Consider the following 27993-nt stretch of genomic DNA (forward strand, 5'->3'; position numbering starts at 1 on the left):
TGGGATTAATTCAGGGAACTTTTAGGCTAGCATATATATTTTGAGATAAGACAGCAATTTAGTTAAAGCAATCATTAAAACACAAGTAGCAGACACACAGATCACAGGTAGAATTTGCTCTCCGCAGTTTTAGCAAAAGTAAATTGTACCTCACAAATGTGATACAATTCTTAATGCACCAGAAGAAAACTAAAGCAGAAATGGTCTATATGGATTTCCAGAAAGGTATTTGGCGTAACTAAATAGCTGTGCTACAAGGGACAAATTTTTTTCAAGAACTTGGAAAGACAACAGAGATTAGAAATAAACCGTGCGTTTTTCTTTGTGGAAAGGTGACCAGGTAAGAACTGGTGAGAACCACACCATTCTGGCATATGTGGTAGCTACGTATGTGTTAGTCATCAGAAAAAGGGGCTATCAGAAAAGTGACAAACCTGCACATGACACAAACACATGCAGGTAAGTCTAGACCACAGGAGGTTCAGATACACTTAACTAACCTAAGAGAATGAGAAACACAATGGCAGGGAAAAGTCAATATTGACAAATGCAATGCACTCAAATACTTAACTGGCTTATAAATTAATGGTATTGACTCAAGAAAGAGATCTGGGTATCAGTCTACAAGCTCAGTGCTTTAGTCCAGCTGTAGAAGAGAAGTAATTCAGAAAATATTTTTGTTCTTATACAAATAAAAAAATGAATACTCAGGGCACACAACTGAAAAATATACTGCCACAACAGAGGGACTTCAAGGACTCATAATCCAAGCCATAACTGTGGTGTACACACTTGTAAGCAAAATAAAAAAAACTAAAAAATTAATAAAAGATATTATAAGGACAACTTCCAAAATAACAAAAATAGTTTTCAAACTTCTGTTTGAAGGAAGAAACTCCAATAAGCTTGTAGATAAATTCAAAGTCCTGTGAGGAAACATTCAAATGTGCGCTTTGCCTGTGCACCTCCTTAAAAAGCAAAACATCCTGATGGCCAAGAGCTGGGCAGATCATCTCCAGGTGGCCTGGCCCCCTGTCAGTGACAAAACCCGCTGTGAAGTGTGACAGCTGAGCTAATCCCTCTGCCTGCGATGGCGTGAAAATTACACACTGCCCAGGCGGCTGCCGGCTTGTTTGACAACAGGGACCCGGCACCAGGGAAAAAGGCGCCCACTCCGTTGCTTCTGGTTCAACTAAGTACATGGCTTTTGAAACGAAAATAACTCAGTCAACAACAACCGCACAATTACGTCAAATTTTATAAACTGTATACGCAGAAACCTACAAGAAGTTATCTGCTGTTTTCAAAAGCTCGTATCTTAGAGCACTCAGCTTATACCATGATTCTCCTTTGCAGGCGATTTCTGACACTGTTTGGCATGCAGCGGAATAAAGTGCTTGTGTAAAAATTTTGAAGTATCAGTAATACTGCATAGCACAATGTATAGTCACTTAATATACTATAGATGCAGTGCTCCACCTGCAAAGGCATGCTTGTGCAGATGTCAGTTTTTCAGTATGTTTAGTCCTATCCCATTTAATTTGAATATGTAAGGATTAATTACAAATACCATTTTAATTCCCATCTTTTATTACTTTTTTTTTTTACTACAGTATGTCACAGGTAAGGACAGCTTCTTTAAGAATGCAATAAATTAATCTATCATATACAGTTCTACATAATAATTAAAATGGGGTGCCACAGCACAGGACATCTCTGGTGCCTTGATTAAGCGTAGGTTTTTTTCAGCATAGCACTAGATTATGTAACCACTCGTTAAGAAACAGAACAAAAAGCATCTTAATTAAATGTGTCTCTGAAGTAAAAAACTACAATATAAAAGTCAAGGATTTTAAAAAATTTACATTACTGTGGTATTTGAATTTTAATTTTGCAAATATCTGAAACAACCACAAACATGGACAATCCTTCCTCTCCAGAGAACCTGGGAGGGAAAAAGGAAACATTTAGTCTTCCTTGACAAGTTTTAAACAGCCAAGTCCAGAAGATGAATGGACAGAGTAAGCGATTTGTGTGTCCAGAAAAATTCCATTCACATTTTAAACAAACTATTAATCTATTCATATCCTTTTCTTGGGGAATAAAAACAAACGTGTTATGAAAATAGACAGAACAAACACAGGGAAAACAAGCTGTGTTACTTTCTTTCCTTTCTTTTTTTTAAATCTGGAAAAAAAGAAAAAAGAATGAAACTGAACAGACAACATCATTCCTAGAAGTCAGGAACACTCTACAAACTCTGTTCACCAAGGAAAAACACTGTTTCTACACTAACTGCTGTCATCTACGAGACAGGGGACAATTTAAGCTCATTTACTTGGTAGTTATACATTTTTTAAAAAACGCTTAGACAAAGAGATAGGTTCTCTGGAGAAACACGTGCTGATAAAATTTAAATAAATAAGTAGGTACTTTGGCAAAGGCTTTGCATACTCTTACTCACTGACTCCAAGCCAAATTAAAATCATTAGGACTTCAAAAAGCCAGCTAATCATTCAGGAAAGGCGGAATCTGCTGTTTACTAGCCACATATTTTCTGATCAATTTGCACACAACGCTTATCACTACATAATACGACCGAATTGAACTCAGATGCGTTCCAAGGCAGTTGTACCAGTGGAACTTGACACAGAAAAGCCAGAGAAGCTTGTAGCTGGCGAAATCAGATCGGCACCACGATTACGGAGGACACGCGCAGGAGCACGGGACTCTGAATCAGACTGGGATTTCATTACAGACTTTAACGCAGATATTGAGAGAGGGGGATTTGGGAGATTACATTCAACTTTGCAGCTCCTTGGTCCAACCTTTTGTAAAATACACCAAATATAGCCTCATAATCATCCTGTGGGAGTTAAGTGCCTGTGAAGTACTTGAACAGCTCAGAGTAAAATAAACACAAAAAAAAGCTGTATAAATCTAAGAAGCCATATGCAAACCAGGGCCAGATCGTCCACTGTCTTTCATGGGCACTCTTTTACCTCGCCTGCACTCTTCCTGCCTTTTAGTCAGATCCTTATGACCACACTGGTATTTTCTCAAGCAGAAGAGTAACTCCAACACAACAAAAATTACAAAATTGGCTGCTGATGATCATGCAAAAGAGCACGCAAGAAAATTCTTATTCAACGGAATTTGCTGACCTCCTTGTATGAGATGAAATTGCTCTTATAGCTATCCAACCCACCCTTACTCAGACAGCATTATTCAGACATTTTATGTTTAAATAGGGCTTAAATGCTGTATTCTTCTCGAGTTAAATCCTCTCACGCCAACTAATTCCGCTCCCTCTAATGCTTCACCCTGATTGAACAGTCCGAGGCAGGCAGCGACTGCTCATCCCAGCTGTGAATTTTTCAGCAGGATAAGCACTATGTTGGGTAGATGGCAACACACTTTTGAACAGCACTTTGACATGTGGAGGCACAGAGTAACACAGAAAGAGTGGGATTTAAAACATGTTAGGGAAGGGGTAGAGAAACACAAAAGAAGTATTTGAATTTGACTGACCTGCAAAGGCAAACATGAAAATGGAGTTATTAGCCACTTACATACGTTGTGTATGCTAGTGCTAGCTAGCACAAAGGACTACTTGCCTATGCCACAAAAACGTTGCTGAACTAAATTTGTGTAAGTTTTGGCAACTACGAGATAGTTGTCCATTTTTGCCTCATCTGTATCCCACCAGGGTATCTACCTCCACTCTGTCTAGGCGTCCCCCCCAACCCCAAAGGCTGCAGTACTTCCATTCCACAGCCTTATAGTTTAATGTATTAACCATGTCAAAAAAAAGGGGAGAAGACAAAAAGGAAAACATAAAATGATGAAAAAGAAATCAGAGATCTGTTTCACAAAGAAAAGAGAGAACCAAGACAATGAAGTACGAGGACACTACAAAAAGATAGTCCAGGCTCCAGCAGAGACATAGGCAGCAGAACCAGGACAGCATCACTTCTATCTGATGATTCCTGCAACTAATCTACGTTGTTCTGTGGCACAGGACTTTGGAAAAGCAAATATTCAGTTTGTAAGTGAATTTAAAGTCTTCTTTGGGGATTAATATAAGTAAGAGAAGTGTCATTAGCCCCAGAAAGAACACAGACCCTTAAAGAAGCTGCAACAAAGAGCCTGTACTTATGGCTATCCACAGACACAAAAAGAAAGTTCTAAATCCTGCATTTTCTAACTTTCAGCAACAAAAGCAGACAAACCAAGAGAACAATAGTTATAAAACATTTTGAGAAAAAAAAACAGTCCAAGGTTGGAAGTGTTCAGCTACAGAGGAGGGGGGCATGAGAATTTAGTACAATTATTATTGAGGAATGACTAGTATTCCTATTCACGTTCATCTTCACCATAAAGCCAGAGGGAAAATGGGACATTTAAGAATTGATCATAAATGTTTTTATTTCCTATTCAAAAGGAAAATAATTCAAGCAAATTATCTCCTAGGGAATACATCTGATTTAATTTAGACTTTGGAGAAGACATCACCAAACAACAAAATTATTATTAAAGTTCAAAACTCTGCTAGGAGTACAACTTTAAACAATGTTTTCCTCAGAGAGCACACATCAAGATGATCTTCAATGAGGTCCTGGGAAGAGGAGAATATTCAGGAGATGCTTCTGGTTACATCACATTATAAGAAATATATTTACCCAAGACAATACATAGCTTTGTGGGAAAGAGTCAACAGCCTGTGCTCCAGTTGGCATTAAGTTCAGATGCAAGCACGTTCTGTCTCCTCCGTCCAACATGGTTTGTCAAAACAGATCAGAAACATGTACATACTTCTCTGAAGAATCATTTATGAATATCAACTTATCTGAACAGGTTTGTGAACACTGAAGAACAATGAGAAGGCTGCAAATATCACTCAGGAACCATTTTCAAGTTTGGTGGGGGTTTTTTTTTGCTTTTAAAGGGATTTTTACTTTTGTTTTTTTTTCCTTTTTTAAAAATGTTTGGTGGTGGAGCTTTGTTTGGCTGTCTTTTGTTTTTTCTGTTTTGATTTTTTTTTAGTCTTCAGGTTTAATCTAAGCATTCCCCAAGCTCCTTCAGGGTTCCTAGACAAATTACCAGTAACCCCAGACAAATTTGGTATCAAATAATGTACATTTCGTATATCATGTGTACAAACAAAGCAGAGCACACTTGGGCATTTACCTTCTTATAACTGAATTATCATTTCCAGACTTTCCAAATAATTCACCTCAGCAGAACTTAATTTTGCTGTAACAATGCCAAATCTGCCAGAGGTCACTGTGATTTGACACGTACCCCCTGCTTGCCTTACCGATTTCACAGAAAAGGCAACTTCAGACATCTTGTTCTGTAACCAGAAATGGTGGATTTCTTTAAACTGAAATTACTCTTGAGCTATAACTCAGGGAAAACTGAGCATGCAACATTGGCTGGTAAATTGTTCCACATAGGAGTTAGCTACGTTTTTCTTGCAGAGGCTTGAAAATCTACCCTTCTTTTCTTTTTTTCTCCATCTGTTGGCCACACCACTGCAAGCTGGCTGGAACGTTGGGGGAAAAAATATCAATTATATATGTAGTAATAAGTCTTATTCTACATCATTCGATATTAACTCCTTCTCTATCCTGTTGCAAGAAAGAAGCCTGTTAACCAGTCACTGCAGATGTTTCTTGTATTGGTCAGTTTCCTCACCTCAAAACATCTGATACACCAGCACAAGTTCAACCTTTCCCTTAGAGAGTACGAAGGGACCTCATGCCAGTTCTTACCAACAGCTGTACATGCTGACAAAACTCTCCCTTGGTCAATCAGTAATGACTGCTTCCGTCACTGTAAAGCCACATTTCTCAATGGGGATTGCAGAACGACTCAAATGTGGCCCCGAAGTGATATGAGATACACTTCAGCTTAAGAAATCCCACTCTTTAATAAGGCTTTTGAGGGTCTTAGGAAGTCAGATAAGCTACAAGGATATTCTACTTTTCAAGAGGGTAAGGGATACTGTTGCAGATGATTGGGCTTGTCTCTTGGTTTTATCAGTGTCTGATGACAATGAACATGTGGCTGAGCTGCCACGCACACAGCTTTACGTTACCAGAAACTCTCTGCTCAAAGCATCAGCCACCAGCATGTCCAGCGCTAATTTGGTTTTAAACAGTAATATAGTATTTCTGGGAGCACAAAAAATCATTCTCTAAAGATGTGTTAGTATTTCTAGCATGGTCTGGATTCCATACCATCGTGTTTAAAGAAACATGACCTGACCGTCCTGTCCTTACACTGATGGAAACACACTCACTCACAAACGCCTGACAGAATGAGAGATCAAGGCTCATCAAACATTGGCTTCACTTCCTGCAATAATTCAAATCCAGCTCTCCATTTGAATGCTCCCAGCTAAAATACTGCCTCAGTTGTTGCATTTAGGCAAAAGAAGAATCTTGTTGGGCAGCCCTCTGGAAATTGGGAGCAGCTTTTAAGAACTCAAAGATGCCAAGGTTTTGGAGAGGTGTGGCTTAAAACTGGCTAAGAGAATTAACAATCCTAATATCTTTTCAAGCTCATTGGGATTTTGACTCATTTTAGAGACAGCTGGGCCAGGTGTGATATTTACAACTGTCATAGACACTAGCTCAGCTCACAACACTTACTCTGATACATGACCATAGCACACAGCCGTTATTTTACAGAAAACTTGGCCTAAACATCAATGTAATTTCTTCTCCTAATGGTAAAGATGCATAAATTATTAAGCTTTGAAAACAATTATGTTCACTGTTGATATTGGTTGAACTTGTTCATTAAATTCCAAGAAGGAACGTGGAAGGATCTGGTTTTCCCTTGTGGTTTGCTAAACACGAACCCAGTTTCAAAAGATCAGGGAACAGTGGAAGCTGCCTTTGTTCAGATTCAAAACAAAATGATCATTCCTGAAAAATCACTTGCTAAATGCTCAGCTCTTCCAGAAACTCTGTAAGTCCTGAGTTACCAAATGAAAGGAGAAACCTAACAGTTCCCAGGCCCTCTGCTCACCATCAGTTGGCCAGATAGGCTCCAACACAGCCGAGAGCCAAGCAGGTAGGTTGGCATTAGTCGCACCCAACATCTGGTGGAACTGCTTAAAAACTCCAGAGTCTCTCTGAAATATTTTATCAGCCCTTATAGTTAAGTGTTGAGAATGTCCGTAAGTTTTCACATTTGATTGTCCAGATCCTGAAAAACCTGGACATCCACACAATTTACCAGTCATCTTACCGAACACATGTACAGAAGCAATGTTTTTGCTGTGTACATACTGATATTCAGGTATGCTAAGACCAAGTATTCTTCCACCTCTTCTCTGCAAGGCATCTCACCTATCGCCATTAATTTCTATCTTCTGTTCTATGCAGGTTCCCTATCCTTCATATCCCTTTCCTTGAGGGAAAGGCTGTGGATGTTGTCTACCTAGAATTTAGTAAGACCTTCAACACTGCTCCCCACAGCATCCTCCTGGAGAAACTAGCTGCCCATGGTTTGGATGGGTGTACTCTTCACTGGATAAAGAACTGACTGAATGCCTGAGCGCAGAGAGCGGTGGTGCATGGAGTTAAATCCAGCTGGTGACCAGTCACAAGTGGTATTCCCCAGGGCTCAGTTTTGGGGATAGACTTGTTTAACATCTTTATCAATGATCTGGATGATGGGATTGAGTGCTCCCTCAGTAAGTCTGCAGACGACACCAAGCTGGGCAGGAGTGTCAAGCTGCTTGAGGGTAGGATGGCTCTGCAGAAGGATCTGGACAGACTGGATCAATGGGCCGAGGCCAGCTGTATGAGTTTCAACAAGGCCACAACAACCCCATGCAATGCTACAGGCTTAGGGAAGAGTGGCTGGAAAGCTGCCTGGCAGAAAAGGACCTTGAGGTGGTCAACAGCCGGCTGAACATAAGCCAGCAGTGTGTCCAGGTGGCCAAGAAGGCCAACGGCATCCTGGCTTGGATCAGGAACAGTGTGGCCAGCAGGAGCAGGGAGGTGATCGTGCCCCTGTACTCAGCGCTGGTGAGGCCGCACCTGGAGTACTGTGTTGTTTTGGGCCCCTCACTACAAGAAAGACATTGAGGGGCTGGAGCGCGTCCAGAGAAGGGCAGTGAGGCTGGTGAAGGGTCTGGAGAACAAGTCTTATGAGGAGTGGCTGAGGGAACTGAGATTGTTTAGTCTGGAGAAGAGGAGGCTGAGGGGGGACCTTATCGCTCTCTACAATTACCTGAAAGGAGGTTGTAGTGAGGTGGGTGTTGGTCTCTTCTCCCAGGTAACTAGCGATAGGACGAGAGGCAATGGCCTCAAGTTGCGTCAGGGGAGGTTTAGATTGGATATTAGGAAAAATTTCTTCACTGAAAGAGTCATAGAGCATTGGAACAGGCTGCCAGGGAGGTGGTTGAGTCCCCATCCCTGGAGGTGTTCATAAAACGTGTGGATGTGGCACTTCAGGACATGGTTTAGCAGACACAGTGGTGTTGTGATGACGGTTGGACTTCATGATCTTAGAGGTCTTTTCCAACCTTTATGAATCTATGATTCTATGATTCGTATTTTTATCTTCACATTTCTTTACCTAAGAGATTTTGGTCCTACAACACACCTGAGATTTTTCTTAAGTTGAATAAAAAAATAATAAATCTAGTTCTAATATAGTCCTAGTCCGTATTTTCAAGACAGAGCCTCAGACAAAAAAGGAGTTCTATTAATGTCTGTTCCTTTTCAATAATGACAGCAGGTACACAAATATGAATGTAGCAACTTTACAATGAATTACTGCATTCAGATCCACAAAGTAGTTTAAGGTTTTTATGAAGAATTAGACGCCTAAGTATCCTTGGAGACCTGATTCCTTGTTTTCGGTATTAGGCTTTAATTCAAGCTACTATAATCCAGTAAGGTCCCTTTATATTCTTTTAACAGAAAAGACTTCAACAGCACAAGTATAATATCCAGTAATATCTCACCACACTCCAGACACTGGGCTAATATAAGGTCAAAAACCCTTTCAGCTCTGTGTTACAGAACAAAAAACCCACCCATTTTATATTCTTGGAGTTGTCCTACTTTAGAATTTGGAAGGACTGAACAACAGCTCTGGACGCACCCCTAATTAATTCTATTTTTCACAAAGTTTCATGTTTTACCATCCCAGAGTCTGGGAAAATTTATGGTCTTGCCAGCTGACCTGTTTTAGACATCTTTTGCACCTGAGGGCCTGTACATGACAGTAGGTAGCTCTCCACCAAAGAAACAGTCCTACACGCACATACAGAAAAGACAGTCAACACTTAAGAACTGTTTCACAAAGAACTGTTCTACAACTAGGACTGCACATTTCTGTATCTTGTGACTTACTTAATTGTCCCTAAACAGAATGTCTACAATTTACTGTAAAACACATTAGTTTTCCAGCAGTGATATTTAAATAAGCGGCAAAAAAGCCACGAAAAGAAGAGCCAATAGACCACAGCATTTATGGCTTTAACTCAGTACTACAACTTTAAGTGTACCACCACTAGCTTCCTACATTCTCCACATCTCCACCTGAAGCTGGGCCACTGCAGTGAAAGCTCACGTGAAGCTATCAGCAGGGCAGCTGGGGCTTCCCCACTCCTTCAAGACCTCTGCATCTCACTGGGCTGCAGATCCAGACTCCCGTGTGCTTATCCTCCCTCTAGCTCCCTGACTCCTGCGTTTCTGGCAGCACAGGGCTTCAAAGGGAAGGGTGGAGGCTGGCCTTAACCCGACCGCCCTGCGTATGCTGGTGGGTACGGCATCTTCCTGGGAATGGGGAGCACTGTGTCCAGACCTCTTCAGACAGAGGACAACGCAGAACACAGACTTCTGCGCTTCCTGGAAGAGTGCCGTCACCCCCATGCTAAGGAAGGGCAGCACTGCCATAACTATCATGTCCATTTAGCTGTCTGTTAACACCGTTGCCTCATCTCCAACTGAATGAAGGATACTAACGTGCAACACTGGGTCAGATACCAGAACTGCAGAGGGAGACAAGTGCTCAGGCCTTGTCTGCTGCATCGCATTTTCTGTCCAGCTGTAGGTGACTCCCCTTTCACTATGCAAACTGCCTGGATCTCCCTCCAGAGCTTCCCCTTTGCTTTCGAGGTGTTTACACCAACTCCTGGTGGACTGATTGCCCTGCTGAGGTTAGATATCTACAGTGCGTGAAACACGGTCCCTGATTTATGAGGCTCGGATGTTCCGCCACTGTAAACATAATGTAACATCAGAAAAATGGGAACAACTGAACAAGGGAGGCTCACCGTAAAGACTTGGGAAGTAATTTTCTACTGACCAAAAAAACAACTCAAGTCTAGCTGTCAGGTACATTGTATTGTTACGCTGAATGTTAGTCACTTCAGAATGTAACCACAACAGGTTTTCCCATAAATAAATCAAATCTCTTCCCATGATTCTCTTAATGGAAAACTTCCTATTTGAATGACAGTTTTTAATTACTAGATGAAGTTCTGCTTGCATAAAGAGTTTCCATTTCAAAGACACATTGCACTGATATGAAAAGTCTCTGTGGAGAAACATCCTTGTCATTGGAAAATGTACAAGTTTTGACTACTCTGTGGCTTTCCTACAGAGAGACCACGGCATGGCATATAGAACAAACAACTCCATCAGGCTCTTGTCAGCTGCATAGACTTAATTTGCTACTGATCCACTACGTCCCTGGGTGAGCCTGAATTTCTGTACGTTTCTGTTTACCCCTCTGCAAAAACACAGTTTCTAAAAAGTATTGCTCAGCCTGGAGAAGGGAGTAGAGAGGAGGGGGAGGAGTGGGTGATAGGGGTTTTATGAGATCCCACTGGAAGTCTTGGGAGTGGTGCCTCTTGGCTGCCCCAAGCTGCTCCCGGATGGGTTTGGTGAGCTGCAGATGCAAGTTAGACAAAAGGCCCTTGCCCTCTAAGGTGAGGACAGGACAGGGAAGCCGCTGCCACGGTGGCAGGGAAGCTATGTGGAACAAGGGATGAGTGGAGCATGCCCCAGCTTAGCTTCTGCCAGGACTTGCCTTCAGAAGAGAGGCAAGGGCAGCACTTCTGCCATCCTACCCCTCTGCCCGGCAGCAGGGTGGCTGCCTGTGCCGAAGAGCTAAAACGGGCACTGCTAGCACCTGACGGGAGGAGTTACAACGCGAGTTCTCAAGCTAATGAAGAAAAAGGAATGAGAAAACGTCTTACCAAGCTAATGAAGAAAAAGGAATGAGAAAACGTCCTACGAGACTCTGGAGCAGCACAGAGGGAAGAAAAGAAAAGAAAAAAAGAGCTTGAAAACCACTGGATTATAATTTTATGGTAGTATTATTTGATGGCCTGACTTAACAAGTCTTTCCAACTTTGGTTCCAAAGATTGTACGGATACTTCCCTATCTCACCCAGGTGTTTGAAGTTTAATTAATTAATGTTTGTAAAGAGCGTTACAATTTCCAGATGAAAGGTCCTATGCAAGTGCAATGAAGTATTACTCATTGAGGTGATTGGGTTAGAGAGTATCACATTACACAATACAGCTCTTCCCTCAATGATTTTAAGTGTTTGAAGTTCTGATAAAATGTATTTATCACTAAGATAGATATAATGGAAATAATCCTAAGGCGTGACCTGGATTATGAAACCAGAGGTATGGTTTTGGGAATGGAACAAACGAGAATTAAAACAACTCCTGAGGCCAGATTTGTCTACAGTTGTATAAAATGTATTCTGTTCTTTTTCTCCTCTTCCAGTAGGCTTTTCTTCTCTTCTAAAATAGAACCGGTTATTACGATGGGTGTGAGCAGACATGCAACAGTTCACGTTCAGTTCCTATTTCCATACTCATCCAACTTGACATTTTCTCATGACTTTCTCAAAAATATTTTCTATTCTAATTTTTTTTTTTCTTCAATGTTTGGATTAACCCTAAAGGTGAACATTTTCTTTCTGGAAAGTTCTGCTTTAATCAGCAGTTAAATTGAATTAAATCAAAAGCTTGTGGACAAGGTCAAACTGGAGATTGCAGTCAATACGCTTAAGACAGGGTTAACATTAAAGCTATTTAGATCTAGACAGGCTAAAGGAATAGGTCAGCATGAACTTCATGACACTCAACAGTGACAGATGCAAAGTTCTGAATCTGGAATGGATTGACCCCCTGCACCAGTACCAGCTGGGGAGTAACTGCCTGGGCATCAGCTGTATTGAAAAGGAGGTGGGTTCCTGGTGTTCAGTGAGCTGAAGAGGAGTCAAGCAGTGTGCCGTGGGAGTGTCACAGGAGAGCAGGTCAAGGGAATCGCTTTATTCAGTGCTCATCAGATCAGATCTGGAATACGGTGACCAGTTGTGACCTCTCAGTACAAGAAAGATGAAGGTAAATTGGAGCAAGTTTGAAACAGGGTTACCAGGGCGGACAGTGGACTGGAGCACTTGACCTATGAGGAGAAGGTGACAGAACAGGGCTTGGTTCACCCTGGAGAACAGATGGCTTCATGGGACTCAACGGCAATCTTCCCATACCTACAAGGAAGTTACTGAGAAAACTGAAGCAGGCTCTTTAGTGAAATACACAGTGGGAAAACAAGAACTGATTGCCATAAACCGAAGGCAGGCTTCATCTGGATATAAGGGAAAAGAGATTTCATGGCAGATAATTCAGCACTGGGTCAGGTTGCCCACAGACTGTGGAATCGCCACCTTTCCAGGTTTCCAAGACCTGACTGGAAGCTGATCTGAAATTAGTGCTGACCCTGCTTTAAGTGGGATATTAGACTAGAGACCTCCTGAGGTTCCTTTCAACCTGATTCAATGGGAAGGGAGACAAAACCTAGCTTACGTTCAGGTTATGCATACTTGTTCAGGAATGGGCTTGGACTTTTGTGCTTAAGTTACGAGAGTTGAACAAGTTTGCTCAATTTTTGTTTGAAAAAATAACATTACTCATTATTTGTCAAAAGACAACTGTTAATGTTCCAACTGCCATATTCCATCTTTGTTCTTTTTCCCACATTTTCTAACAAACTTACCATGATAGCAAATGAAGGCATTATTGCACCTAGAAGTCTCAGTTAAAGAAGAAACAAAACCAGGGTTTTTAATACCACCAGGTAATGGAAGAACAATGCACTTCAGTTTGTGCATTTTTACTCTTAAAAAAGAATCTGCATGAAGTTATATTTGTGAATTACTAAAACACATTATTGACTGACCAAATTTTAAAATACACTGAAAACTTTCTTTTGCTGAGTTTTCTCAATTTTTGTGATATTTAAGTAAAAAACTAATTTTCCATGAATGTTGTGTTTATTATTAATGGCGCTCATTAATAGTTAGTCTTCCAGAGGGATATTCTTTTTCCTTGCATTTCTAGCACACATTTTTCACAGAATCACAGAATGGTAGGGGTTGGAAGGGACCTCTGCGGGTCATCTAGTCTAAGCCCCCTGCTGAAGCAGGGTCACCTACAGCAAGTTGCTCAGGACCTTATCCAGGTGGGTTTTGAATATCTCCAGAGAAGGAGAATCCACAAATCCTCTGGGCAACCTGTTCCAGTGCTCCATCACCCTCAGAGGGAAGAAGTTCTTCCTCATGTTCAGGTGGAATTTCCTACGCTTCAGTTTGTGCCCGTTGCCCCTTGTCCTGTCGCTGGGCACCACGGAAAAGAGCCTGGCCCCATCCTCTTGACACTCACCCTTAGGATAGTTGTAAGCATTTATAAGGTCCCCTCTCAGCCTTCTCTTCTTCAGGCTGAACAAGCCCAGCTCCCTCAGCCTCTCCTCGTAGGAGAGATGCTCCAGTCCCCTCATCATCCTCGTAGCCTTCTGCTGGACTCCCTCCAGTAGCTCCTCATATTTCTTGAACTGGGGAGCCCAGAACCGGATGCAGTACTCCAGATGGGGCCTCACTAGGGCAGAGTAGAGGGGAAGGAGAACCTCCCTTGACCTGCTGGCCACACTCCTCTTAATGCACCCCAGGATCCCATTGGCCTTCTTGCCAACCAGGGCACACTGCTGGCTCATGGTCAACCTGTCGTCCACCAGCACTCCCAGGTCCCTCTCCACAGAGCTGCTCTCCAGCAGGTCCGCCCCAAGCCTGTACTGGTGCATGGGGTTGTTCGTCCCCAGGTGCAGGACCCTGCACTTGCCCTTGTTGAACTTCACCAGATTCCTCTGCGCCCAGCTCTCCAGCCTGTTATTATTGTTCCAAAATTCTGCTATATTCCCACTAGGAGTTACATGCCTGAATAAACCAAACAATTAGAATTGTAACAAAAGCACACCAGCCATAACTCTGATTATTCTAAATAGGCGATCATACTTCTGACTTGTCCAGAAAGAGAATCAGTAACTGAATACGGATGTTAAGAAAACAGGTTTGTTAAGGGGTCACGTGTCATTTTCCTCCTTTTTTCTGTCCTATGCTTGTCACTCTCCTCTCTCCCCCCAACATTACAGGAATCTGTAAGAAGATCAAAATGGAGCAATGTAAAAAGATAAAAAAAAAAAAAAAATTTAAGAGTTACTAATGACTGTGGACTCAAAGGTACGTCTTCTTGCAGATCTGTTCCTTAATACTCTGAAGCGGTCAAAGGCATTTGAAAAAGACTGTATTAGACAATGTATGAACATAAATGGACTTTTAGGAAACTAGAAATCTTAATAGTGGCTGAGCTGAAACAACATAGTGTTAAGAATTATGTACAGACTCTAAAAATGCAACAGAGTAGCTATACAGTTGGTAATAATACTGAGCAGTTTAGGGTGAAAGGCAATGTCCATGCTTTGTTCCAATGATTTTTGGCAAAAAACCTGCATAAAACATCTAGCTTTTCATTATGACTGCATGATATTAAAGGTAAAACTAAGAAAATATCTTCATGGAAAGAGCATTCTGTGCATAACATGTTAATGGTAGCTAATGAACCAAAACCCACAGAAAACCCTTTGGACAGCTAACAAACACACACAGCTATTAATTAGGTCACAGCTGTTTCCTCACAAGTCTTTTGTTCACTTTAGTTGTAGAAAACACCAACATATCTATTAGACCTGTAGGGAGGTATTCACCAGTGAAGAAAATATTTATTTATTATACGTTAAATGCTTGCAATTATATGACTACTTACGGCACTTCTGCTGGTTTCTCTCTTTGTAAGTAAACTATAATCATTCAGTTCACAATCTATCCTACTCCTCAGAACACCACTCACCTCAGTAGATCCAATTGTTTCATTTTGTGTACTTCAGGCAACCATTGTAACTCAATCACAGATTTTGAAATGTTTTGAGCATCCAGTAAAAAAACACATGGAAAGAATTAACACGCTTCATTTTCACAAAATAAAATTGAAGAAAGTTGTTTGTTGGTTTTTTGTTTTTGTTTTGTTTTTTTTCAGGTGACCACCGGGATGCGAAGGGTTATTTCTATCTGAATCCCAGTTAAATTTGAGTTCCACTCATGAACACGGTTTGCCCACTACGCCAGTTACTTCATTAACTGGCTGTGAAGAAAACATTTGCAAAGGGCTCCTGTTCCTACTGCAGAAAATTGCAAAACTGCCGGCTGCACATCATTGCTAGGACACAAACCAGCCTGATTTCCTGAGAGCCTAGGGGAGACCATTGCCTTTATGAAAAAAATCAGGAAGTATTTCCTAATTTCCACACATGTGCAATGCACCATGGGGCAGACAAGAAGGCAGAGAAGGTATTTCACAGTGGCAGAGTATATGGCTGCTCTGTTGGGAAAAGAGATGGCAGAGGCTGCTATATCAGTAGTGCTTCATCTTTTCTGTCTGAGCCTTGCTTTAGAAAGCTGGCCATGCTCCTTACCTCACCAGTCTAGTTCCACTCCTCCCACCACCACCCTTGCCCCAGGGCAGCTGCTGCCTCCTTACCTCCATGTCTCCTGCCCCAGAACCTCTACCACTTCCTCCTCGCACATCCCACACCATAAACTATTGTCACTGCCTCCCTCAGCCCACCGAGAGTGAATTAATAAATCTGACCGAATCCAGCTGACTCTGTTCAGAGCCTCCCGGGTGTGTCTTCACAGGCTCCTAGTGCTTGGCAGAGTTTATTTGCTCAGGTCTGCTGCTGCGCCTCACCTGCAATGGGTTCATGCCTCACACGTTGGAAACCACAGGGCCAAGGCAACATAAGTAGTCTTTTCAGGTCATTACTTCTACAGTTTTATGAGTTGCCAATCACAGTAACTAGGATAGCTAGGTTAACTAGGGTAAGTCTAAAGTACAACTTAAACCTCTGCCCGCTTCTGGATCAAAGTTAAGAAGAAAGAGTCAGTAACATTATTCTTCATCAGGAAAAAAATAGAGAAGAGTTTTAAGCAGTTAACTGTCTTACCATAATTCTGTCACTGTCAATAATGGTGTTCAAGCGGTGTGCAATGGTCAGCACCGTGCAGTGAGCAAACTTTTCACGGATCGTCTTTTGAATGAACTCATCTGTTCTGAAACACAGCAACAGCAATGCAGACAAAAATAAGATGTTTGCATGGATAACCGAATGGCAGGCAAGTTTTAGGACTTCATCAAACATGACTGTACAGTATATGCTTATAAAGTCATTACAGTGCTTCTTCCTCTCATTATATTAGATGACTTGGAGGCGTATCATGAAACATACTCCAAAATCTATCCTCTAATACTTGAGGTCGAAAGAGCTCTTCTTGCAAGTAGAGCAAGAAGTTTCATTTCAGGAGACTAATTTCCCAGGCTTTGATTACATAAAGAGGAATATTCTGTAGAATCAGATATTCCCAGGTATTTCTACACCAAAAAAAGTCTATTCCTACAGATTTCTACACCAAAAAAGTCACTGTTATCTTAAGCTTCAGTTCGTGTGAGCAGTGAAGTTGGTGAAAGTAAATATCCTTCACTGTAAATCAACGGAAGAATGAACGCAAGACAGCCTGTAACTAAGGTTCTTGATTTCAGCTGCAAAAGGGGATTTAATAAAGGAGGTGGTTGGTAAACTCAACTAGGACTGGATTAGCTCAAGAACTTGAAAACAGAAAAAAAGAAAACTTGGCATATTCCGTAAATCAAAGGCATTAACTGGAACACACAACCCAAGGAAAGGGATAAAAGCTTTGAAGTTAAGATCCTCAATCAACGACATGAATTAACCCCCTAAGAAAAGGTATCGGGAGGAAACAAAAGACTTGTAAAGACTGACAACTAAGCTAGAGCACACACATTGAAGTACAAGGTTAAAGTGATAACTGTCACAAATAAAGCTGAGAACCCTGAAAAGGACATAAAATTATACCAAAAGAATCATAAGACACTAAAATGTTCTTCAGTTGTACCAACAAGCATTACAGCAAAAGAGGTGCAATACTCATAAAACTGGAGATTATTCAAGGAACTAACTGTGCAAGAGAAGCATTGACACCACCTAGCTTAAAGCATACCAGTCAGGCTTAAATGTGGAAATCTATATAGTCCCCTCTCTGGTCACTGAAAGGGGAAAGGCGTGGCTGGAAGGTGCATGGGAGCACCTGAATTAGGCAGCCACCAGGTGATGAACGCCCTCTAGAGGCACCCGACAGCCCACATTGCTCTGGGAGCCTCGGCTCCCAACCCCGGCGCAAAGCCACGCCACGTGAATACTCCCACACCACACATCAGCCTTCAAAAAAAATGATGAGTGGCAACAACGGAGAAAGAGGCAGTGTGGGAATGCAGGTACAGAAACGAAAATTCTCATCCAAGATAAAAGGAAGACACAAAGAACTCAAAATATACTGTGGTTAGTTAGACCAAGGAAGCTCCAGCCTAGAAGTCAGGCACTTGAAGGCATGGGTCTCATTTCCAGGATTTCTATTAAAAAAGGAAATTGTACTTTTATATAATGACTGGAGAATAATATATGCTGTACATACGGTTAAACCAAGACAAAGGAGATACCTGCATAAAATGTTATATTCAGGCAGCCATGCTACCTTCAACCAGTTTCTTGCAAAGACTTAATTCTTCAAATTGATATAAGTAACTAGAAAATCAAATAAACCACAATGAAGATTCATGCAACACATGTCTTCCTCTGACAAATTATTATTTTTTAGACAGAAGTAGTACTCTACATTGAATCTGTCTGCACATGATAAATATTTGGTATCATTTCATAAATTAAGCAAGAAGATTTGTTCTAATGACACCATATCAGGAGGCACTAACAATAAAAAGTGAACAAAGACAACTTCGGAAGAACAGGATGGCTTAGAGGAATGGAGTAACCATTAAGTTTTCACAGTAGAAAGCACCAGCTCGTGCTCTGAAGGACTGAGCAGTAACTTCTGTTACAAACTAAGTTTAAGCAATCTGCATGACAAAGGAATAGACAGATCCCTGCCGATGACAGGACTAATCACCAGAGAGAAGGAAGACATGAACAGTTAAGTAAGAGTTCCCACACATGCTGACTGTCATCTACACCTGGGGACAGAAACATTTAGGCTCTGTCACAAGCTTAAGAGAACCGGGTTCTGGGTCTCAGTCTGAGAAGGCTTGGTCCTTCTGCTCCTGCTTCCTAAAAGAAGCTCAAGAACATGGTGGGGAGCAGGTGTCCCTCAACTCCTCTTTTTGAGCCAAGACCAGTCCGCAATCAGGGAAAGAGATGGGAGAAGCCACGACAGGCTCTTTAGCCCTGTGTGTTCAGAGTCTCCTTAAGAAAAGGAAGTTGTTCATTCTCAGCGCCCCACTAGCATGTGCACGTCTCACATTGCAGCCATACCGGTGCTCTTACCCCAATATTGATGCACATATCTCTTTTGCAACCTTCTCAGCAATGCCTCCATGACCTGACTACTCTTACTTTCAAAATTAAAAAACAGGGCCATACTTTAAAGCACTCCATAGGGAAGAGGCTTATATAGACAGTGGGATGTGTCCTCTGCAACCGTTAGAGATAGCCTACACTGAACAATGAAACAAAAGGCTCCATACTCCCTAGAAGAATGCAAAGAAAGTGCTTTTCTTTCCTTATAGTCAAGCTCAAGGCGAGGTTTCCTGCAGAGCTACTAAGGAGCACAGAGAACTGCAGCTTGCTCAGGAGTTTTGAAAACAACTTTTTGAAAGGCTCAAAATGATTTTTAACTCTCAGGCTATTCCTGCTGTTATCTGAGAAGAATGCCTCATTCTTGAACATCCCTGTCCTCTGCATTCATTTATTATATCTTCCTTTATTACGTGCATTCCTTATAGCACCACCTCTTCTTACATTTACAATAGAAACCACTTCTCATTATTAGATAGATACTATCTAACTTTTATCTTAAACAGGTATTTCTTTAATATAAGCTTATCCCTACTAAAAAAACGCTGGCCATATTGTGGGTGTGACAGATGTTATAAAATGAGACTACAAAGTAATCAGAAACAGACCTAATAGCTCCATCTTTGAACATCACAGTATGAAATCTCATGCAGACACGCCCACTGATAGGGTCTCAACCTGATCCTCTCTAAGGTTCATGGTAGATCTTGGAGTATAGTTGTGGGAGTGGCAGGCAGAAGTACCATCAGTAACTCCAGGAGAATGTTGGGAAGAAGGTAGGAAAGGCAAGAAAATCTAAAAGACTATGAAAAGTATCTCTCTACAGAATTACATGCTGACAGACTGCAGAAACCATATCACATGCCAATTAGAGCCGTCTACCCTCTAGAAAAGTGTCAAAGGAAGCACTTTTTTCAGAGCATGAACGGATCCTTTGAGGTGTCTACCCATACTGAGCAAGCGGCCAGGCAAGTGCCAAGTGATTCCATCACCCACCTCCGTGGATCAAACCCCATCCTCTTTCAGGCACAGCAGAAACCAAAGATGCAACCCGAACACTGAACTAGGGCTGCTGGATGACACAACCTCAACCCCAATCTGATTATATGAAAATGGGAACCACGACACTCCCCATCACAAGGAACAGTACAATAAGAAAGCACAAAATGGTGGTATGGGTGTCACACTGGCACTGCAGGTTGAGGATCTAACATCAAGTTTCAAAGCAACCCAAGATCTGGTGTAACCTGAATCAGTTGACTGTGTAGAAAGAAAGCTATCTAAAGAGTAAGAATAAATATGAGCTGAATGAGAATCAACAAAGCTGCTGAAAGGAACACTGGTTAAGTCATTATCTTCAGTCTACTGTCTTCCTGGGATTGTCCTGGAAGCGTATGTCACACTATACAATACCTGAATGGCTTTGGATCATTTCTTCAAAAGAGAAACAGTTACAGACAGCAGTCAGATGTCAGGAAAGGTTAAACCTTACAAGGTTAAGATGGCTAATGAACTGAACTACGAGCAATGGCTGTTTTTACCAGACTCAGTGCATGACCAATGCAAAAACGTGGCAGTGGACTGGTCCCAAAAAGTTTTCTCCTCTATAAGCAGTAAAAACACAAGTTAATGCATAATACTGCAGTCTGTGCGCAAATCGCTTAGTAAGCTCAGCTTGCTCAGTATTTAGAAAAAGTCTCACTTCGTAAAGATTTTGTTTCATTGTATCACCAAAGCAACTACAGAACGATTTTCAGCTCTCCTGCTCCAGATTTCACCCAACTTTCCAGAATGGTTCGACTGCTATAAAACAATTCCACTCTTTGGGGTAAGAATGCCAGCTTCAGGACCAAAAAGGTAAGATCAAATCCAACATTTGTCAGTCATCATGTAAAACATGCAAGTAGTCAGACTTAGGGCAACCTTCTTTATGGCAAGCTTCTCTGTGTCACGACAGCGCTGACCCCCCTGCAGCACGCAGAGCAGTTGGCAGCTATGAGGAGCAAGGGGAATAATAAGGGTACATATGGGAGCTGGAAGATGTAGGAAGGAGGGAGAAAGGTGCACTCCAAACTCCTTCCCTTCACTGCTTTGCTGAGCTGCACTCACCAGCAGAGAATGGCCCAGCTGAGCTGGAGAAACACAGTGGGGAGTCCCTCAGCCCTGGGAAGGCACACTGCACACCTCTCACCCTCCTGCTGCAGCCACTGCCTCATGCCACCTCACCTTCCCACCCACCCCCAAACCCTGCCTTCTCACATTTGCTTCCAGGTTGAACTGGAGAAGGAACATGGTTGCAGCAGCGGTTGGCACGAAGAGATCAAGAGCCAGAAAAACGAAAAATAAAAGAAATAATATGTCCAGAGCCGGCAGCAGCTCCCCATGGATTCCTATCCGAGGTGCTTGATATGATGTGTGCTTGACAAGGGTGCCAGGTATGGGGGTTTTGCATCAGAAGAGGAGGAGGTTTTCGTTACATGCCAAAAATGCCTCCCTGACCGCTCAGTTAAGCAACCCACACCAGCATTTCCTGTGAGCGTCCTATCAGATTGCGCAGCTGAGAAATACTCAGCTCCAGTTATAGCAACACGTTAAGGAAAAGGTAATAGTCACTGTAATGCAAACTGAATTCACAGAAGAAGTTCCAAGTTATTATTTTTATTGTTATGCCTAGAGTTGATACAAACAAACATTTACCTTATTATAATATATATTGCAGCACACATTAATCAAGATCAATTAAATGGATAGTGCAAGTTGAGAACACACACACGAGATGCCAAAATAGGGAGGATGAGTAAGATGGTATTAAATTTCCACAGCTATGATTAGCTGTGATTAATCACAGTTAATCTATCAAAGCTCAGCCAAAAATAAACTAATAGTAAAAAAAAAAAAAAAAAAAAATTATAAAAGGAAAAAAAAAAGAAAAAAGGAGAACCTCTGGGAAGGGAATGCATTTCTCTAAAGGTTTTAGAAATACACTGTCAGCTGAACTGCAAAGCTACCCTAGTGGCACCACTTCTCCCCCAAGAAGTTGTTATAAAAATGAGTCACGCCCAGATGACATACAAAATCCTTAATGCAGCTGTTTGAGAGACTTGCTGTGTTATTGTCCTCTTTGGACTTCGAGTTCTCCCTCAAGCCACGGTTTGTTGGAACTATATATTCAGCTCATACTAATTGATGCAGTACATTTGCAGTATTGTTTCCAAAATATTTCCACCAGTGTTTCAAATGTTTCAAAAATTAACAGTGGGGGTACTTAGCTATTGGAACAATTTAACAAGGGTTGTGATTGATTTTTTTTTTTTTCTATTGAGGTTGGATGTTCTTCTAGAAGTACACTCTAGTTCAAACAGGAATGAACTCAGGGAAGTGCTGATGGCCTGAGTTATACAAGACAAAATAATGAACGATAAATGAGTCCCTCCTGCAGCTTTAAACATCCCCAAATCTGTTTTGCAATTCCTGTGATGTTTAGGACGCTTACCTTCCCCATCACCCCTATTTTATCTGTAATGTACTACACTGGCATTTGAGCCATCTGAAGGGACAGGACCTCATAAAGAGAAGTATCTGGTTTTGCTTATAGCCGTTTTTCATCTTTCTATTTTTCCGGGTTTTTTGGCAAGCAGATTAATTAATTAATTAATTAATTATTTCCAAGAGACATTTCTTCCAGAAATCAAGAGAACTCAAATTGTTTCATGGCTATTCTGATGTTACTGATGTGCCTTTCCAAGGAGGTTCTTGTCTTCTTGTCTATGGCTGCAGGACAACTAAACTTTGAATATTAACTTCCCTACTCTACGGAACGCACTGAAATTAGGGATATTTCGAGCGCTTATTTTATATCATCTACTCTGCAGCCAAAGCTCAACCGCCCCATTTTGAATAGACAATTATGATGCTATCATTAAAACCATAAAATAGCAATACAAACTACAAGAAATACAAAGCATTTAAGTGCAGCTCTACTGTGCAGATGATCATATTAGAAGAAAAAACGGCTTACTGTAACATGACAGATTTTGCTTTTACCTTGGGTCCACATTTGCTGTTGCTTCATCGATGATAAGGATCCGGTTTTTTTTTAGAACCGCTCTGGCAAGACACACCAGCTGTCTCTGACCAACACTAAAATTAGATCCAGATTCTGCCAGCTGTGTCTCCATTTTATTAGGTAGATCTTCCACAACCTCCTTCAGTTGCACCTGTTGACATGTCAACATATTGTAGGATGAGTAACTCTCTCTTAAATCAGCTATTGTGTGTCTGATGACACAACAATAAGTATGCAAGGTTTACCTTTTATATCCTGACACAAAATGAGTAAGTGCCAAGTTGGATTACAGAGTGTGTCAGTTATTAGAATTCTAAAAACATTAAAGCACATTGTTAAGAATCTATTAATGTTCATTAAAACTAAGATATGAATCAAAATGTAACCAAGGCATCATCCCACAGGATAATTTTTTCATAAAAGACTTATATAACAATATACGTGTCTACACACACATGCACACACACACACGCAAACGTGCACACAATGGTCTACCTTTTTCCATCAACAGCTATGTCCTTATCAAACCTGATGAAAACACCTAAAGCCCAGCGCACACAAGCACTGTAGTGTTATTTGGCTTGCAAATATCAGATGTACTTTATTAGATTTAATAAGTCACCTCTTCTAAGGCATTCCACAGCTCTTCATCGGTGTGTTCATTGAAAGGATCCAAGTTTTTCCTCATAGTTCCAGTGAACAAAACAGGCTCCTAAAACCCAGTAAAATTAGCATGCCATTATAAACACAGGTTTCATATTGCAATAGGTAATTTAATAATAATCAGAACTAACCTGTATCAACAATAGCACAGAAATATCCAACAACAAGCAATCTTCTATGAAATGCAAAGGAGTATTTCACAATAGCATGCTTAAAGGGGTGGGGGGAAGGCAAGCATTCAACCTCTCTGCCTGAAGATAATTTACCAAACAGGACAGGTCTGTTTGCAAATTGCTGTACACAGTTATGTCAGTACTCAAACAGGCATTTACATGCCACTGTTTTGATGCCACAAGCTATGTATATACTTACATGAAATCACTGCTACCCTCCTGGTATTGTTAATGAAAACCAGCAACTACCTCTGTCAATGAGCTCACATTCCCAAATTATGTTTGGGCAGTTTTTAAAATTTGTTTTTGAAGTACATAAACCAGAGAGGAATCAAAGAGTTCACAATGCCTTTCTGGTTTTCCTTGTCTGTTTGGTTGTGTTTTCGCATTTTTTTTCCCATTTCATACCATAAAAGCGCTTCAATTTTACCACCACAGCCTAAGAGCAACAGCTTTCACCATTTCAACACAATGTTTAAACCTATACACGCAGAAGTTAATCTATACTGCCACAGCATCAAAGCAAACTCACTTGGAACTGGAGCACTGCTGGCAAAGCCCTAACCCAAAACACACTCGGGAGTCAAATCAGTACCTTCTCCCATTCAGGTACCAATGTGGGTTTGCCTGTGGTTGCAGCAAGTTTTGTTCTACTTCAGTTCACGGTCAGACCAATGAAAGACCATTAATCAAACTGGCACAAAACAATTCGCACTGGAAAATGTAGTGTTTGAGAACTGGGAAGACGACTTTTGGTCAAGAACTCCTTAAGCAACAGATCAGTATCCACTAACGTGAGTTGCCAGACCTGAGAGTCATGCACTGACACGGCTTTAGGGCTAAACTCCTCTTAATACCATACATAAAGACAACAAGAAGAAGTCAAAAGCTTATGTAACAGTGCTGATCATAAATGGAGACCATTCATCATCTTGTCAGTCGTCTTTAAATTGGAGAAATCTTATGCAAAATGTTTTCTTTTTTTTCTCCCCTATGAAACAGTCTAACTTACATTGGGTAACTCCAGCTTACTCCGAGACTAACCTCTGTCGTGACTTATGCCCCACCGAACCCTAGTGATGCCCAGCTCCAAAGGGCTGCAGCAAATCAGAACAGAATTTAGACTATAACCCGTTTATTGCGTCTTCATTTCTAGTGTAGTAGTTTGAGTTTGCACAACACTGAGTAGTTTAAAAGGATTAACAAAGACAGAACATGCCACAAGTAATGTAAAAGAACACATGCATTTCTTGACATAACATGCCAATTATTTGAAAGCATCAGTTCCATTGGCAACATGTCACTAAAAACCTGTTGAATGAACAAAACGATTAGAAAAATATTACCAGGGTAAAGAACATCTTTCTTCAAAAACACCTAGAAAGCAATTTGTTTAACAATACATATTTTAATACTCCATTTGCTGTGTTTTGAAGGTATTGTTACATTTATTTTCCTTTTCAATCCATTTTTATAGGTTGGCAAAATAAGAGGCTGAATTTATAAAGTGTTCATAACTATTATCAAAGTCCTAACAACAGACGTGTACTGCAACAGAAGATAAGGATAATTTTTAATTATCATTTCTGACACAGATTATTATTTAAAATAGTCTGTTTTATGAGAGGAAAGTAATAAGACAAACCTGTAAATAATTGTTGTAAAAATGCTTGCAGTCAAGGAGGCAGACAACATTTGCATAGAAAAGATTTACAAACACAACCTTCACACAGCTCCATCCAAGCAAGCAATTAGAAGCCTAAGCACATTTTGATTTCTCCAGGTAGTATTTAAACTCACGTATAAGAAAACTTCAGTCATGCCTCATCACTCTCTAGGAACAGTTCTGTTTAGCATGTTTTATGTTATAATTGTAATAAGCATCCCTCTCTCTAGTTTCTTAGCTTTCCACATAATTACGAAGATATTCGCTGCAAAATAACTACCTGATGTTACATTACTATTTCTATTGTTGACCCTACTACTAACACAGTGTAAGACAACGCCTATCGCTCAATTTACTATAGTATAAATCTTCTTCCAAACTGTCCTCCTCCTCTTACTACCATCACTTCACAGTTTTGCATATTTTCAGTGCAAATAAGTCTTCCCTTATGTGGAAAAGAAACGCCTTTTGGGACCATAATGAAAACCTCATCATATAAACTTGATAAAAATCACAGAATTCAGCTGGATTAAAATAGTCTTACAATCATGTCAACAGACCAACGTATGAAAAAAACCCATGTATAATTAAATGCAGTGCACTCTGAGCATCTGCATCCTACACATGTAGGACGTGTATTTGACCAGCAGTTTTCCTATCTCAGTACTCTATTTCATTCAGCTGGGTTGAATTCTTCCAAACATAGAAATCACCCACAATAGCTACAGGCAAGGCTTTCAAAAAGCTGTAGACCTTGAATGAACTGATGATGATCTGCTTTCTGGAGAAAAGAATGCTGCACACAAACAAATAAATAGACCTTAAATCCACATAAAGTCCTCTTCACATACACAAGATGACTAGTTCCAGTGAGTACCTCCACTGTGCAATAACAAAGCCTTCAGCATGTAGAAACAAAAGACATCCTGCATTAGACAACAACAATCCAGTTGTTGGGGGAGTACCTCCCTCCCCCCCCCCCCCTTTTTTTTTTTTACAATAGCTACCTGGTTCTTTTCTCTGACTCCTATTCTTAGGAAAAGAAAAACAAAGCAGGTCATCAAGAGAGGCTTAGAACCACTGATCATTAACATTTTTAGCAGATTCGCTAGCTAAACAAAGTAATACACTCTGAACGCCATCCTGCCAACAGGCTACCAAACATTCAAGTACAAACATGATGTAAGGACTCTAAATACAGCTTCTGTAATAAAATACGGAGATCTGAGAATTAATGCTAAACATGGCAAACAAATTCCTCCACTTTCCAGCCTGCTAGAACATCCCAGATGAATGATTTGCCAAAAACATGACTTTGCATTTACAGCATATGACCTTTTCCCTCGTCGTCCTCCTCCAGTGCAGAGCAAATGATCGTGGAAGAGATCAGGGCTCTCATAAAACATGGTGACCTGCACAGGCTCTGCCTTCAGGGAGATATGAGGTTATACATAACCCTTCTCTGAATTGATGGCTTGGTTGAAAGTAAGACCACAGAAGACCTGTGACCTACTGGACTTCTTGGAACATCCGTTCTTCTGCTCCAGCACCAGAAAAGAAGCTATTCCCAACACCATCTTAGTTTTTTCTCCTGTATTGCAGCCTTTCCTGCATTCAGCTTCTACAGCTCACCAAGTTCATGGGTCATAATGACCCACACTTTTGTCCATTCCCGTGGTCTCTTCCTGTCCAACCTTCTCCAAATAACGGAAAGGCTGGTAGCTCACTTCTAGTCAGCACATTTTTCTCTTTCTAGATCTAGCCTCAGCCACTTTGTACAGGGGTGACTAGAGAGGTGAAAGTGGTCCCTCAAAGTCCCTTACTAAGGAAGCTTCAGGCAATGCATCAGGCAGGAATTGCTGCCAAAAGATCAAGTGACTTCAGAGGACTGCTGCAGAGTAGTATATTCCTGTCAGATTTTCTCTGCTCTTTCCCAGACTATAGGAGGGCAGCATACTGGTAACATGCATGCAGAAGTACTCAGGAGGAAATACACAGGGGACAAAACTAGGAAGAAAACGCTCCAGACGCCAAAGCAGGTTCTGTTTATCTTAAAGTAATCCAGATCTTACTCAAGTAAGAACAATTCGCTGAAGTTTCTATGTCTACTGCACACAGGGGTGCAGCGGGGAACATATCCCAGCAAAGCATTTTAAATACTACAGTACTGTATTGAAAATGTTTATAACAGACCAAGTCACTCTCTTACCTGAGGTATAATTGAAATTTTCCTCCGCAAGTCATGGAGCCCTAGCTCTGACGTCAGGTACTTATCAATCCAAATCTTTCCTTCAGGTTCCGCCAGGCGAAAGAGGGCTGCTATCAGAGAGCTCTTCCCAGCTCCTGTTCTTCCCACTATTCCAACCTACAGAGCAAGCCAAGGTTGTACCATTAAACCATGAGCTTTTCAGGATAAATTAATGTGTCAAGCAGCAGTTTTACAGCATCACAGGATTTATAGAACAAGCACCAAATAAAACTTCTTTATAATTAAAATTTTGAGAGGAAAAAGCCTCCCCCCAAATCAGTTTGGATTCAGGTGACATTTGGATACTCAACAATTTCTTGGATCATGTTCAAAGGTGAAAGATTTTCCCTTA

General features: G+C 41.0%; 1 protein-coding gene across 3 annotated transcripts in view; it reads right to left on the minus strand.

Moving 5' to 3' along the window:
* The window catches only part of ABCC4 (ATP binding cassette subfamily C member 4 (PEL blood group)), a 156310-nt gene that overhangs the window by 6713 nt on the left and 121604 nt on the right, over window positions 1-27993 (minus strand). For 2 of the 3 annotated variants that reach the window (XM_075423797.1, XM_075423791.1), the window contains 4 exons: window positions 27603-27758; window positions 23514-23603; window positions 22870-23042; window positions 16390-16495 (listed from right to left, as the gene is read on the minus strand). In XM_075423797.1, the coding sequence (XP_075279912.1) occupies window positions 16390-16495; window positions 22870-23042; window positions 23514-23603; window positions 27603-27758 (525 nt within the window). Of the gene's footprint in view, window positions 1-16389; window positions 16496-22869; window positions 23043-23513; window positions 23604-24649; window positions 25105-27602; window positions 27759-27993 lie in introns of those variants that run through there. The other variant, XM_075423805.1, reaches the window with a different exon arrangement.

This window comes from Opisthocomus hoazin, chromosome 1 (assembly GCF_030867145.1).
Source record: "Opisthocomus hoazin isolate bOpiHoa1 chromosome 1, bOpiHoa1.hap1, whole genome shotgun sequence".
Classification (NCBI taxonomy): domain Eukaryota; kingdom Metazoa; phylum Chordata; class Aves; order Opisthocomiformes; family Opisthocomidae; genus Opisthocomus; species Opisthocomus hoazin.